The sequence below is a fragment of the Staurois parvus genome, unplaced genomic scaffold (genome assembly GCF_062004578.1).
Source record: "Staurois parvus isolate SC_StPar_1 unplaced genomic scaffold, SC_StPar_1.0 ptg000163l, whole genome shotgun sequence".
Lineage (NCBI taxonomy): Eukaryota > Metazoa > Chordata > Amphibia > Anura > Ranidae > Staurois > Staurois parvus.
This window is the reverse complement of record NW_028317959.1, coordinates 1,751,297-1,766,391: the sequence shown is the minus strand read 5'-3', so window position 1 is coordinate 1,766,391 and position 15,095 is coordinate 1,751,297. Positions and strand designations below refer to the sequence as shown.

Here is a 15,095-nt window from a genome sequence, read left to right as displayed (position 1 = left end):
GCAAAGTAACTTACGCGCTCAGCTGCCGGTTTGGCCAAGATGATCGGAGTCTTCTGCATGGTGTAGCCAGAATTCTCTTCATTTCCATCCTGAGCATTATAAAGCACAGAACAGTCAATATACAGTTAGGTCCATATATATTTGGACACAGGCACAATTTTAGATTTTTTCAGGTATTTAAAAAAACATATTCAAGCTATATAGTTCTATAATGGATATAGGCTGAAAGTGCACACTCTCAGGTTTAATTTGAGGGTATGTACATCCATATTGGAGGAAGGGTTTAGGAATTACAGCTCTTAAGAGTTGCCATCCCCTCTTTTTCAAGGGACCAAAAGTAATTGGACAATTGAATCAAAAGCAGTTTCATGGCCAGGTGTGGGCTACTCCTTTGTTATGTCTTCATCAATTAAGCAGGTAAAAGGTCTGGAGTTTATTTTAAGTGTGATATTTGCATTTGGAATCTATTGCTGTGAACCTTCATCATGCGTTCAAAAGAGCTGTCCATGCAAGTGAAACAGGCCATTGTAAGGCTTCAAAAATGAAACAAATCCATCAGAGAGATAGCAGCAACATTAGGAGTGGCCAAATCAACAGTTTGGAGCATTCTGAGGAAAGAAGAATGCACTGGTGAGCTCAGCAACATAAAAAAGGCATAGACATCCACAAAAGACAACAATGATGGATGATCGCAGGATCCTCTCTATGGTAAAGAAAAGCCCATTCACAACATCCAGACAAGTGAAGGACACTCCAGGAAGTGAGCGTATCATTGTCAAAGTCTAAAATCAAGAGAAGACTTTACAAGAGCAAATACAGAGGGTTCACCACAAGGTGCAATCCATTCATAAGCCCGATTAGACTTTGCCAAAAAACATCTAAAAAAGCCAGACCAGTTCTGGAAAAGCATTCTTTGGATGGATGAAACTAAGAATAATCTGTACCAGAATGACGGGAAGAAAAAAAGTGTGGAGAAGGTTTGGAACAGCTCATGCTCCACAGCACACAACATCATCTGTAAAACATGGTGGGGGCAGTGTGATGGCATGGACATGCATGGCTTCCAGTAGCACTGGGTCATTGGTGTTTATTGATGATGTGACAGAAGCAGCCAGATGAATTCTGCAGTGTTTAGAGATATTCTGTCATCCCAGATTCAGCAAAATACAGCAAAGTTGATTGTACGGCGCTTCACAGTACAGATGGACAATGATCCAAAACACACTGCAAAAGCAACCCAGGAGCTTTTGAAGGAAAAGGAGAAAAATTTGTACTTGATATTTATGTTCAACCCCTTGACTTAAAGCTGAAAGTCTGAACTTCAAATTCAATTGGATTGTTTCATTTTAATTTATTCTGGTGGTATACAGAGCCAAAAGTATGAAAATTGTGCCTGTGTCCAAATATATATGGCCCTAACTGTATCAATATAAAAAAATAAAATACAAAACTGAACTTAAGACACAACCTACTGGTACAGAAGCAGCGTAGACAAAAATTGATACATTTAACAAAACAACTATGGTGACCTCAGCAGTCCTAAAAGGAACCTCAACATCATTTTAACCACTTGTCCTCCTGAGGATTTACCCCCCTTCCTGACCAGGACATTTTTTGCGTTATGGCACTGCGGTACTTTAACGGACAATTGCCATCCAAAGCAGTGTGCACGAGCTGTCAGGGAGGAGAACTGTATTGTTCACATACAGTTCTCCTTCCTGTCTGAGATGCTTGGCAATCACCGGGCGCCGGCAAGTAATCACCAGCCGGGACCCGGTGATTGGTAGCACGGGTAGGGGGTTCGCGAGCGCACCCTACCCAGAAATGCAAAATCATGTATATATACATAATTTTCCGCAGCCATGCCACCCTGTAGCAGTATATCTGCTATAGGGCGGTCAGGAAGTGGTTAAACTTTTAAAAGGCTTCTTTTGTGCTTCTCTCCCCAGAGGATCTCTTATTTGAACACAGTTATAGCAGTTGGTAGCTCTTGCCTATGAAGTCAGGGGACGCTGGCAGGTATCTCGAGGTGTCTTCCTTTAGGGAAAACCTTAGTTTAAAATAGACTACAGGTTCTCTTTAACCGCCTCCTGCCAGCCATATAAGGTAATGACGGGAGCGTGGCGGTTTTCTGGTTCTGGGAGGACATCATATGACATCCTCCCACTCTAACTGCACGTGGGCACCCTCAGGTGGCACGCAGCGATCAGCGGTGTGCTGAGTCCCTGGGATACAGCAGATCACCGATCACTGTAAAGAGCCGATGACATCAGCTCTGTCATGTGATCAGCTGTGTCCAATCACAGCTGATCACATGTAAATAGGAAAACCCGGTTATCGGCAGTCCTCTTCTCCCACTGACAGCTCATGAGATCCGGTAATGGCATTACTCAGAGCGGACATCTACACATATCAGTGCCTAACAGTGCACATAAATGCCACGTATCAGTGCCCACAAGTGATGCCTGTCCATGCCCTTCAGTGCCGCCTCATTAGTGCACATCAGTGAAGGAGTAAAATGTTTTATTTACAAAATTTTATAACAGAAACTAAGAAAAACTTACTTTTTAAAAATTTTCAGTCTTTTTTTAGTTTGTTTAGCAAAAAATAAAAAGTGGTGATTAAATACCACCAAAAGATAGCACTATCTGTCTCAAAAAAAATGACAAAACGTTTGTTTGGATACAGTGTTCCATGACCGCGCAATTGTCATTCAAAGTGCGACAGCACTGAAAAGTGAAAATTGGCCTGGGCAGGAAGGGGGTAAAAGTGGTTAAAGGATACGTCTGCTCAAAAAAAAAAAAAAAGTAAATTTTTTGCAGGTAAAAAATGTGCAATTATTATTATTATTATTTTTTTGGAGCCTGTAAAGCATCTGAAACCAGTGATCAGCAGATTGCTGCTGCCATGCAGGTCTCCAGCAGACGTTTGGTTTAATCTGTATGCTCGTACAAGCAGACGGTTTAACGCCGACAGGAAGACTGAAATAAATACCACAGCGCTCCACAGCCAACTTCTGCAAAGGATGTTGGTACTTTTTATATGAATGATGCAGCCATGTGTGTGGAGCCCCGCATGGCTTCGCTGATTTAAAAAACTGGCAAATGGTACGGTGGGGGGGGGGGGGGGGGGGGGGTACTTGATGGGTGGATGTCAGTCTGGAGGAATGGGAGTACCCAGCAGACTATATTTGCATGCACACTGCCACAGGTAATGCCCACACATGTTGCTGAGCCTCCATGATTGACAGAACTGAAATTTAATGGAATGAAAGGGGTGGGCTATGGAGAGAGTCAGTCTGGGGAGGAAAGGACTAGATGATGCTGGAAATCCACCATCCAGGAAGTAAGACAGGCTTAGACTTGTTGAATTGTTTAAGCTTCTAATGCACATTGTGAGAAGCTCACAGTATGCAGTGAAATTTGAGTAAGCAATTTCAGTCTAGGAGAGGAGTCGGTACAACTGTACAAGACTGAAGTAAGACTGTGTAAGACTGCAAAAAGTCAGATTTAAAGGTTTCTAGGCTGTAAAGACAATTTTTTTGTTAGAAAAATCCCTAGCTGTATCTATAATAAATGTCACTGTCAACAGCTTTCACTGTTCATTCTAATCTAACCTGATGAAACTCTGATTGGTTGTTATGTGCTGGTGCATTTTACATATTTGTTTTATATTTAGATTGTAAGCTCCATGAGCAGGTCCCTCCTATTTCTTCTGTATTGAAATGTATTGTAATTGTACTGTCTCCCTTTATATTGTAAAGCGCTGCACAAACTGTTGGCGCTATATAAATCCTGTATTATAATATTTGTTGCGCCATCTGTGATGCCATATGGTTTTAACAGAAGCATAACCCTCCCGTGCTCACCCATCTGTCCTGATCGCGATCACGTAGCATGGGGTCTCTTTCACGCGGAGGTTCAGACAGGTTAAGGTTGCCAGAGGGACCCTGGTCCATCCAACGGCGTCTCCTGCTGCGCCCGGGAATGTACATACTGGGTTGGCTGTGCCCAGACTCCGCCATGATTCCGTTCTATTGAAGAAAATTAGACTTCAATTAAACATCAAGCAACAGATAAAATCAAAGATTGAGCAATGTAATCTAGAGAACACTGCAACTGCACTAAAGTCAAAAAGATCACATAAAGAGAACCGGTTACATATTACTTTGTAAACCCTTACATAGACCCAGTGAAGTGACTGGCCTCAGGTGATACAGAGATGAAACAAATCCTTCTACATAAGTTGTATCTGTTTATCTGCAGCCCTTTGTTCTCTACAGCTGTTCAAAGTCCAGAATTTACACAGCATTCCTTCACTGTTTGCAACATCTGTATCTTTTAGAAGGCAATATCCAGCACCACTGTATGGCTGTGTACCCTTTCATGTATGGGCCCCAAGTGCAAACATCACAAGATGCCTGCTAGTTCCTTTATTAGCCAGGAAATCTTTGAATAGGGACACTAGTACAACCAGGGATTCCCTCCTTGTGCCCCTCTGTAATGGTTTCACTTTGCTGCCAAGGGTTTGGCTTCCTGGCTTTTGAATACATCCCTACTGATCCCCATTTATGGACAGCGTCACAATATATGGGAAAGCCTGATGAGTCTGATGGGAGAGGCGCAGTGTAGTTCAGCAGGGTTGGATCTGGATAAAGTCATAGCTATGGCTACGTAACGCATATGCGCAGCAGCAAGGGTGGTGGGCCTTAATGTCCACACATATGCGTCCATGGGCAGTTGGGGTTTTTGTGCTAACACAGCACACCCACTGCATGCTCCTATCACAGCAATCAAGCTATCACCAACAGCTCGTCTCTAGTTATGATTGGGAGTTGTCTGGATAGTCAATCACAGTGGTCATGTGGTTGGTGAGTCACCTCCCTACCTTCTTCCCCACCATAAGACCCAAGTACCCAAGGGCTGTGGTGGGCAGGAAGCAGGAGTGAAAGAGGAACTCTACCCCTATAATATCTAGCAATACACTCCAAACTGGGCATATGAAGCTTGCCCCCAAGGCTCTGTTCTATCAGCAGATGGATTGGGGACAGTAGAAGGGGATGATCAGAGAAGACAGGATGAAACAGCCGTTTTACACAATGCAGAGGAATAATCCCTTAGATTCCATAGTGAGTATAACAAGCATGCTTTATTACATATACAGACTGATTTTACTGTTGTTGGTTTAGTAACCCTTTGAAAAATTAAAAATAAAATTTCATCAAAATTGTTAAAGAATTATTATTAATTAAAATTGTAAATAAACCCTCCCTTGAAAAAAAAAGTCTTGCCTTTCGTTCTACTTTATAGTGGTTATAAAGGCTGAAGGTTTTTTTTTTTAACTTTCATGCATTCAAAGCATCAAAGTAAAAGACCTTCTGTGTGCAGCTCCCCTGCATCCCCCATCCAAATACTCACCTAAACCCCCTCTTGATCCAGAGATGTGCACGAGAGCCTTGGCTGTGTCGGGTCTCTCTCTTCACACTGGCGGAGACACAGCAGCAGGAGCCATTGGCTCTCACTGCTGTCAATCACAGCCAGTGAGCAAATGAGGAGAGAGTGGGTGGATGGCCAAGCCGTGGCTCTGTGTCTTATGGAGCTTGGGAGTGAGCACACACTAGTGCCCTCATAGCCAGCGGCTTACTATTAGTTGCACTGGTCAAAGGGGAAGGGCCAGGAGTGCCAGCAGGGGACTTGAGAAGAAGAGGAAAGGGGCTGCTCTGTGCAAAACCATTACACAGAGCAAGTAACTATGATATGATTATAGAAAAAAAAAAACAACCTTTAATATCACTTTAAATATCCTACGTATGCACAGATGTGCAGCAGGTCTCTTCTAGGTATTGGAGACCTGCCACAGATTTGCAACAAATCCAGAAGCAGAATCTTGCAGCACATGAGCGCTCCTGAATAATGGGCAAAGCTGGAGACAGGTTCTCTTTACAGCCTCTTCCAGGTCCTGAGAATAATGTCATTTGGATATAATGGAACCTTAAGAGTTATTCCAAGTCACAGCAAGCAAGCAAGCCAGTTCCCCCCCAAGGAGGGCAAATAATCCTCCCCCTGTGATGGATGACACCACACTCACCAACTATCTGCTCTTCTCCCTTTCTGCTTCCACTTCGGTCCGGAAACCATATCAGTCCCTTCTCAAACAGGAGACAGACTACACAAACCGTTCCGGGGGAGAACAGTTCCGCAGTATGTAGGTCCCTTCCCAAACATGAAACAGATGTTCCACAAAACGTTCCGGGGGAGAATAGTTCCCAGTATATACGTCCCTTCCCAAACAGGAAACAGAGATTCCACAAAACGTTCCGGGGGAGAATAGTTCCCAGTATATACGTCCCTTCCCAAACAGGAAACAGAGATTCCACAAAACGTTCCGGGGAAGAATAGTTCCCCAGTATATACGTCCCTTCCCAAACAAGAAACAGAGATTCCACAAAACGTTCCGGGGAAGAATAGTTCCCCAGTATATACGTCCCTTCCCAAACAGGAAACAGAGATTCCACAAAACTTTCCGGGGAAGAATAGTTCCCCAGTATATACGTCCCTTCCCAAACAGAAAACAGACTGCACAAAACGTTCCGGAGGAGAATTGGTTCCCCAGCAGCCTGGAGCTCGGCGGTGCTTGCCATGGCAACGCAGTTACAGGGCATCCCCTCGGACACAATCTGCCAGGCTGATCAGTGTACAGAGGGCCATCCTCCTCTGTTCTTAGCTGACCACAATCAGGGTCTTGAGTTACAGAGCAGCTCATCTGCTGCCACCAAAACTGACCACACACACAGTACAATCTGGTTGTAATTTTTTTTTAAGGATTTACCAAAACGATGTAATATGAGGGGAGACCTAAACATCATCAATTCAGCCCATTGCATTACTTAACTGTTGGTAGGTCTAAAGGGGATCCTAAAATCAGATTGTATAGTAGTGTATGGTCAGCCTTATGGTGTGTTTATGCGCTTTAATAAACGTTTGATTTCTGATCAATCTCTCCGATAGGAATAATCAATAAACATGGAGATCCTGCCGTCAGAGTTCAGGCACTTCCTGTTATAGGGTGACCACTGTGCTCCGATGTTGTCACCCTGTCCAATGGTGACCCCACAAGACGCTTACACAGGCTTTGTCTACTGTTGTCACTACCAGGAGTCTCGCCCTGAGAAATGCCATTCTGCCATCACTGGAATGTATGTAGATGAGAACCTGTACCTCTTGCATACTGCAGATTGAAAAAGCTCAGTACAGCATTTTTTTTTTTTACAGAGGTAAAATGTAGTCCATTATTTACAATGTGCCTTTGCACACAGGCAAACAGAAAAGCACCGTTTATTTTTCACCGCGTGCTGCATTCAGGTATGAGCATAAATGTTTATTAATTTTCTGTAAGAATAGATTATGCGCACAAATACACGCAAATACATGCAAAACAAAAGCCTGAAATTACATCCAAAAAAGAAGATGCTCAAACATCTGTACCGTGTGCAAGAGGCCTTATAGGCAGAGAAATATGCCCTTATTTTATCGCTTGTTTGTCACACAACAAAATGTGCGTTTCCTAGACATATTTGGCATGCCAAAAACAATTCAATAATCCACATTTTTTCACATATTCTAGAAATGCGAGCTGAATTACGCGTTTTCATATGTGCTCCCAGAACACACAGGTATGAATGGGACCTAATAAAGGACAAATCTTCCAATGGGGACACTAGTTCTGGTGACAACCAAGAATTTATTTTTTTGTGCTTCCAGAATGTGTGCAGAAATGCACCAACAGGAGCTCCTGCACCTGCTCAGGCGGTGAGCTTTGCGAGTTTGTTTTGTGACAAATCGCTCATTTCCTAGCCATGTTTGGGAAACCATTCTTTTTTAGTGAAATGCACATTTTTTGAGTGTTGCAGAAATGCGATCAGAAACACGTTTCATTGCACGCTACCGGAATGCAAAGGTGTAAATGGGACCTAATAGAGGGGAAATCTTCCAATGGGGACACCAGTTCTGGTGACAACCAGGGATTCTTTCTCTTTGAAGGAATTAATGGCAGCACAAGTGCGACCAGGTTTTTCGCGTGAATTTGCTCAGAAACGTACCAAAAGAAGCTCCCACGCCTTTTTAAGTGGTGAGCTTTGCGCATTTGTCGTGGGACAAAACGGTAGTTTCCTAGCCATGTTTGGAGTGGGCAGGGATTCTCTCGTTTTGAAGGAATGAATGGCACCACAAGTGCGACAAGTTTTCCGTTTGTTCCCAGAATGTGCACAGAAATGTGCCAAAAAATGCTCCCACATCTTTTTGGGTGGTGAGATTTGAACATGTAGCACCCTCCTAATTTAGCTAGGGGGAGCTAGACTCTAATGGTTAGACAGAATATGAATAGTAGCTCAGGTGTAATAGCCAGAGGGATCAAATTGTGGTCAGCCCTTCTGGGATTTCCCCCTGCATTAGGGCTTTAAGAGGAAGACCTTGGAGGCAGAGGGTGGATCTGAGGAGTGGCTGGCTGCACTCTTGAGGGGTCCTAGCCAATCCACAACAAAAGGTTGGCAAGGGGCTGGACACCCTTAAAAGTCTTAGTCTGTTCAGTGGCAGGAGTGTGGAAGGAGTGAGGAAGATGTGCGGCTGAGAGCAGGAGGCTGTAAGGAGGCCTAGTGGGATAGGGCCTACCTGCAGGCTTGGAGCTGGAAAGAAGGAAAACCATGAGAGAGGACCGCCTGTATGGCAGAGAAGGAGCAGCTGAGCTGATAGGACAAGTAGCAGTAGCCAACCCACAAGCAGTACAGGAGAAGATCAGAGGGAGTACACCAGCACCCCCTGGGTGGATAGGTGAAGGAGCACTCTGATGGGAAACCAGATTAGCCCCCTACTAGGGACTGTTCACTGATCTAAAGTGACAGGAACCGCATCCCCTGTTCAGGGACACCTCCAGATTGCTGGGTGAAGAGGAGAAGTTCATCTAGGGTCTGGGGTGGTACATTGCAGAGCCGCTGGCTAGCTCTCTAACAGAGACTCAGCTGCAGAAGAGAAGTTTGTGAATAGTTCCAGGAAGTGTGTTCTCAGTTATCGGTTCCCTTGGGCATCCTATACCCCCCTAATCCTATCCCAGTTTAAATCCCCTAAATTAACAAAGCAAAAGCTCAAGGACTGATTTCTGACTGGTAAACTAGACCATTATCCCCTAACGGGAACACAGACAGCAATAAAAACTGCCAATCATTCTATAATTTATACATTTATACTTTAACATTTATCAAAATACGCTTTTTTAGTGCAATCCAGAAATGCGAGCAGAAGCATGTTTCTTTGTGCGCTCCTGTACCAGCTTAGTCCACTACCTGAGATGAAACTCTAATACAGTGGTTCTCAACCTTTCTAATGCCGCGACCCCTTAATACAGTTCCTCATGTTGTGGTGACCCCCAACCATAAAATTATTTTCATTGCTACTTCATAACTGTAATTTTGCAGTGGGAGGAGTAGTGCCATGTCATTGGTGTCAGTGGAAGGAGTAGTGCCCCATCACTGATGTCAGTGGGATGAATAGTGCCCCATTGTTGGTATCAGTGGGAGGAATAGTGCCCCATCGCTGATGTCAGTGGGATGAATAGTGCCCCATCGCTGGTGTCAGTGGGAGGAATAGTGCCCCATCGTTGGTGTCAGTGGGAGGAATAGTGCCCCATCGTTGGTGTCAGTGGGAGGAATAGTGCCCCATCGTTGGTGTCAGTGGGAGGAATAGTGCCCCATCGTTGGTGTCAGTGGGAGGAATAGTGCCCCATCGTTGGTGTCAGTGGGAGGAATAGTGCCACATCGTTGGTGTCAGTGGGAGGAATAGTGCCCCATCGTTGGTGTCAGTGGGAGGAATAGTGCCCCATCGTTGGTGTCAGTGGGAGGAATAGTGCCCCATCGTTGGTGTCAGTGGGAGGAATAGTGCCCCATCGTTGGTGTCAGTGGGAGGAATAGTGCCCCATCGTTGGTGTCAGTGGGAGGAATAGTGCCCCATCGTTGGTGTCAGTGGGAGGAATAGTGCCCCATCGTTGGTGTCAGTGGGAGGAATAGTGCCCCATCGTTGGTGTCAGTGGGAGGAATAGTGCCCCATCGTTGGTGTCAGTGGGAGGAATAGTGCCCCATCGTTGGTGTCAGTGTGGTGGAGGGGAGAATAGTGCCCCATCATTGGGGTCAGGGGGGGGGGGGAAATAGTGTCCCATCGTTGGTGTCAGTGGGGGGAGGAATAGTGCCCCATCATTGGTGTCAGTGGGAGGAATAGTGCCCCATCATTGAGGTCAGTGTGGTGGAGGGGAGAATAGTGCCCCATCATTGGGGTCGGGGGGGGGGGAAATAGTGCCCCATCGTTGGTGTCAGTGGGGGGAAGAATAGTGCCCCATCGTTGGTGTCAGTGAGGGGAAGAATTGTGCCCCATCGTTGGTGTCAGTGGGGGGAGGAATACTGCCCCATCGTTGGTGTCAGTGGGGGGAGGAATACTGCCCCATCGTTGGTGTCAGTGGGGGGAGGAATAGTGCCCCATCGTTGGTGTCAGTGGGGGGAGGAATAGTGCCCCATCGTTGGTGTCAGTGGGGGGAGGAATAGTGCCCCATCGTTGGTGTCAGTGGGGGGAGGAATAGTGCCCCATCGTTGGTGTCAGTGGGGGGAGGAATACTGCCCCATCGTTGGTGTCAGTGGGGGGAGGAATACTGCCCCATCGTTGGTGTCAGTGGGGGGAGGAATACTGCCCCATCGTTGGTGTCAGTGGGGGGAGGAATAGTGCCCCATCGTTGGTGTCAGTGGGGGGAGGAATAGTGACCCATCGTTGGTGTCAGTGGGGGGAGGAATAGTGCCCCATCGTTGGTGTCAGTGGGGGGAGGAATACTGCCCCATCGTTGGTGTCAGTGGGGGGAGGAATACTGCCCCATCGTTGGTGTCAGTGGGGGGAGGAATAGTGACCCATCGTTGGTGTCAGTGGGGGGAGGAATAGTGACCCATCGTTGGTGTCAGTGGGGGGAGGAATAGTGCCCCATCGTTGGTGTCAGTGGGGGGAGGAATAGTGCCCCATCGTTGGTGTCAGTGGGGGGAGGAATAGTGCCCCATCGTTGGTGTCAGTGGGGGGAGGAGTAGTGCCCCATCGTTGGTGTCAGTGGGGGGAGGAGTAGTGCCCCATCGTTGGTGTCAGTGGGGGGAGGAGTAGTGCCCCATCGTTGGTGTCAGTGGGGGGAGGAATAGTGCCCCATCGTTGGTATTAGTGACACAAATGATGGGGCACTATTCCTCCCACTGACACCAATGATACTTACCTTGCTGACCCCTGCTCCAGCCTGGGCTCGCTCTCTCACTTACCTGTCAGCTGTCTTCCTTCTCTGGCCGCTCTCCTCTTCACTCGCTCCCTCGGTCTTCTTTGATGTACGCGCGCTGCCGCTTGGCTCCTCCTCTCCAAGCTCCACCTCCTCGCCGGTGATTGGCCGCCTGTGTGCCTCTCCTGAGTTACAGTTCCGGTGGCCAATCAGTGGCGAGGAGGCGGAGCTGCTGAGCGATCTTGGAGGTGTGGCCGGGTGACAGCAGCGTATCATCCCGCCCACACATCGCCGGAGACTGCAGCGGTGTCTCGGTTCCTAAGACCATCGGAAATATGTGTTTTCCGATGGTCTTAGGCGACCCCTGGGAAATGGTCGTTCGACCCCCAAAGGGGTCGCGACCCCCAGGTTGAGAACCGCTGCTCTAATAGGATAAAAATAGATATTTTTTCACCTGAGGAAGAGGGGAGCTCCCCTCGAAACACGTCAGTCATCTGGAGGGTCCTTTTGCGTTAGCCATCTGGAGGGTCTTGTGTTTTGGGAGTTGACTTGGTGTCTAGGTCGCTTTGGACTTTTGATAATCTATTGATATCACAATTGTTTGTGAGTATATATCTATTTTTATACTATTAAGGTTTCATCTCCGGTAACACACTAGGATGGTGCTCCCTTCTTCCCTTATTTTACAGTGATTCTCCTGGGTTTCCCCGACCCTTAGAGGGCAGCAAAGCCTGGGTCGGCATATGGAGCGCTAAGGACCTGACATTCATCCATCATCAGTACACCACTCTTGAGCGCAGGGGATTCTTTGGTCTTTCTATTGCACAATGGGACCTAATAGAGGGAAAATCTTTCAATGAGGACACTAGTTCTGGTGACAATCAAGGATTCCCTCACTTTGATGGAATTAATGGCCCCACAAGTGTGATGCAGGTTTTTCACGGGAATGTGCGCAAAATCATGCCATAAGAAGCACCCAAACCTTTTTGGGTGGTGAGCTTCAGCGACTTTTTTACCTGTTCGTTTGTTGCTCGACAAAATGTGCATTTTCTAGCCATATTTGGGGGCCACTACCAGTTAATAGCACCTCCAAGGGCAATGCACATTTTTTGCTCATTCCAGAAATGCGAGCAGAAACCCACGTGCATGAACGTGCAGGGGTGAATGGGGCCAAATAGAGGGGAAATCTTCCAATGGGGACATTAATTCTAGTGACAACCAGTGATTATCTTACTTCAGAAGGATTTCCTCTCACTTCCTGTTTTGGCCATGGGATAGGAAGTAAAGGAAAATCTGCTCAATGGGGACACAGATGGCAAAAAAAAAAATAATAATTTGACAAGGGTTATAACCATTTTTTTCTCTATCCAAAATGAAAAAAAGTTTTGCCTTAAGTTCTGCTTTAAACTTTGAAGACAAATTCCTTGGTCAATAAAGCTGATTTTAGATTTTAACATTTTAAAATAAAATAAAACGCAATTCATTTTTTTTCTTTTTTAATTATTTTTAAAAATGTAAAATTGTGATTTTAGAGATTTAAGAACTCATTCTCTATAACAACTAGGAGTGTTATGTAAATAAATAAAAGAAATAGGAAAACATTTTATAAACACGTGTCCTCTATTTATTTACAGTATAAATCTGCTGATTTGTTTTTATGTAGGACCCTGTGATGGGTGTGAATTTTCTGAAGGGAGAAGCCAGGCTAGCAGTGAACGGGTTAAAAGAAGTCTCTGTACAGCCCTGCCTGCTGTCCCTGGTGCATTATGGGTAATGTAGTTCTGGGACTACACCTCCACCCAGCATGCTCTGCAGAGTGTTTCCAGGTTGTGCCTGCAATCTCCCCTTCGTTGCGTTAGGTAAGTGGCCATAGGGGAGAGGTGGGGTTTGGGGGTTGCATTTGATTGGTCATTGGGGGGGTGTCATGAGGTTGTGGGGGTGATTTGCAGTCCAATATGGGGAGGGTAAGTCACAGGATCACTGTATGTAGAGATGAGACCACCTCTGACATCCAGGGACAGTCCATCTTCTGTCCCTACAGATGTCAGTGAATTGGGAATCTCCTACCACCTCTGATGTCTTATTTCCTGTGACACTAAAAAAGAAAAAAAAAAACACCTAGGTGTCTGCTTTTGTAGAACTACAAGTCCCAGCATGCCTGTCAAACAGAGGTGGTGGTGCCCTGTATGCAGTCTTTGCAATATAGCAGAAGTGTACAATCTATGGCTTCTGCTTTTGTAGAACTACAAGCCCCAGCGTGCCTGTCAGTCAAAGGTGGTGGAAATTTACATGCAAGCTTTGTAATAAATATAGCTTGTGTGGTACACAGAATCCGGGGCTTCTGCTTTTATAGAACTATAAGTCACAGCACGCATGTCAGACAGAGGTGGTGGTGGTTTGCATGCAAACTTTGTAATAAAGCATGTATGCATTATCTTTGCCTTCTGATTTTGTGGGACTACAAGTGCCAGCATGGATAACAGTGCTATGCAACATCTATACATACTGTGTGTTTATTTTAATTTTATTACAGGTACTTATATAGCACTTAAGCAGTGCTTTACATAAATATAGTATATTATACATTCACATCAGTCCCTTCCCTCAAGGAGCTTACAATCTAAGGTCCCTAACTCAAATTCATACCTGCTAGGGCCAGTTAACCTACCATAATGTCTTTGGAGTGTTGCTGGAAACCGCAGTACCTGGAGGAAACCTATGCAGGCACAGGGAGAACATGGAAACTCCAGGCATGTAGTGCCGTGGTTGGCATTTGAACTGATTACCCTAGTGCTGCTAGGCAGAAGGGCTAACCACTTGGCTTCTGTGCAGCTTATTATAAAAATAATAAGCATGTGTGCACAAAGATTGGGCAGCACGGTGGCTAAATGGTTAGCACTTCCGCCTGGCAGTACTAGGGTTGTTGGTTCAAATCCTAGCCACGGCACCTCCTGCCTGGAGTTTGCATGTTCTCCCTGTGTCTCCGTGGGTTTCCTCCGGGAGCTCCGGTTTCCTCCGACCCTCCAAAGACATGCTGCTAGGTTAATTGGCTCCTGTCTAAATTATCCCTAGTATGTATGTATGAATGTAAGTTAGGGACCTTAGACTGTATGCCCCTTGAGGGTTAGGGACTGATGTGAATATACAATATATATGTAAAAGCGCTGCATAAATTGATGGCGCTATATAAGTGAAATAAATAAATAAAGATTGCATGCCAAGCATTACTTTCTTCAGATAGGCACACTGGGACTTGTAGTTCCACAAAAGCAGAAGCCATACAGTTTGCATACATGCTATACTATTAAAAAGGCTGCATGCAAACCACCACCACCTTCTCCATCTGACTGGTCCATTGGGACTTGTGTGCATAATCTTTGCTTTCTGCTTTTGTAGAACCAACGGACCCATGGGCGGACTGACCATTTGGAAACTCGGGCACTGCCCGAGGGCCCGGGTCAGTAGGGGGCCCCATTAGATGCCCCTGGTACCTTTTTCATAGGCTTTTTTTGAGTTTTGGCAAGAACACAGGGGCCCCATGATCCCCCATTGCCCGGGGGCCCCATGAGTTGTCAGTCCACCCCTGAGCGGACCTGTCAGAGGAGGTGGTTTGCATGCAAAAAGTATTGGGACAGTCCTCCAAATCATTGCATTCAGGTGTTCCAATCATCTCCATGGCCACAGGTGTATAAAATCAAGCACCTAGGGATGCAGACTGCTTCTACAAACATTTGTGAAAGAATGGGTCGCTGTCAGGAGCTCAGTGAATTCGAGCGTGGTACCGTGATAGGTTGCCACCTGTGCAATAAGTCCAT

General features: G+C 45.9%; 2 protein-coding genes across 2 annotated transcripts in view; one reads left to right on the top strand and one right to left on the bottom strand.

Annotated features, from left to right (window-relative positions):
- The window catches only part of SMG9 (SMG9 nonsense mediated mRNA decay factor), a 30,958-nt gene extending 24,571 nt beyond the window's left edge, over positions 1 to 6,387 (bottom strand). The window contains exons 1-3 of the mRNA XM_089676060.1: positions 6,088 to 6,387; positions 3,869 to 4,033; positions 15 to 89 (exon numbers count right to left, since the gene is read on the bottom strand). Of these exons, the coding sequence (XP_089532186.1) occupies positions 15 to 89; positions 3,869 to 4,024 (231 nt within the window). The 5' untranslated portion in view covers positions 4,025 to 4,033; positions 6,088 to 6,387. The remainder of the gene's footprint in view (positions 1 to 14; positions 90 to 3,868; positions 4,034 to 6,087) is intronic.
- Positions 6,388 to 13,061: 6,674 nt separating this feature from the next.
- Positions 13,062 to 15,095, top strand: part of LOC149462994 (uncharacterized) — a 37,419-nt gene continuing 35,385 nt past the window's right edge. The window contains exon 1 of the mRNA XM_089676059.1: positions 13,062 to 13,139. The gene's annotated coding sequence lies outside the window, so the exon portion shown is untranslated. The remainder of the gene's footprint in view (positions 13,140 to 15,095) is intronic.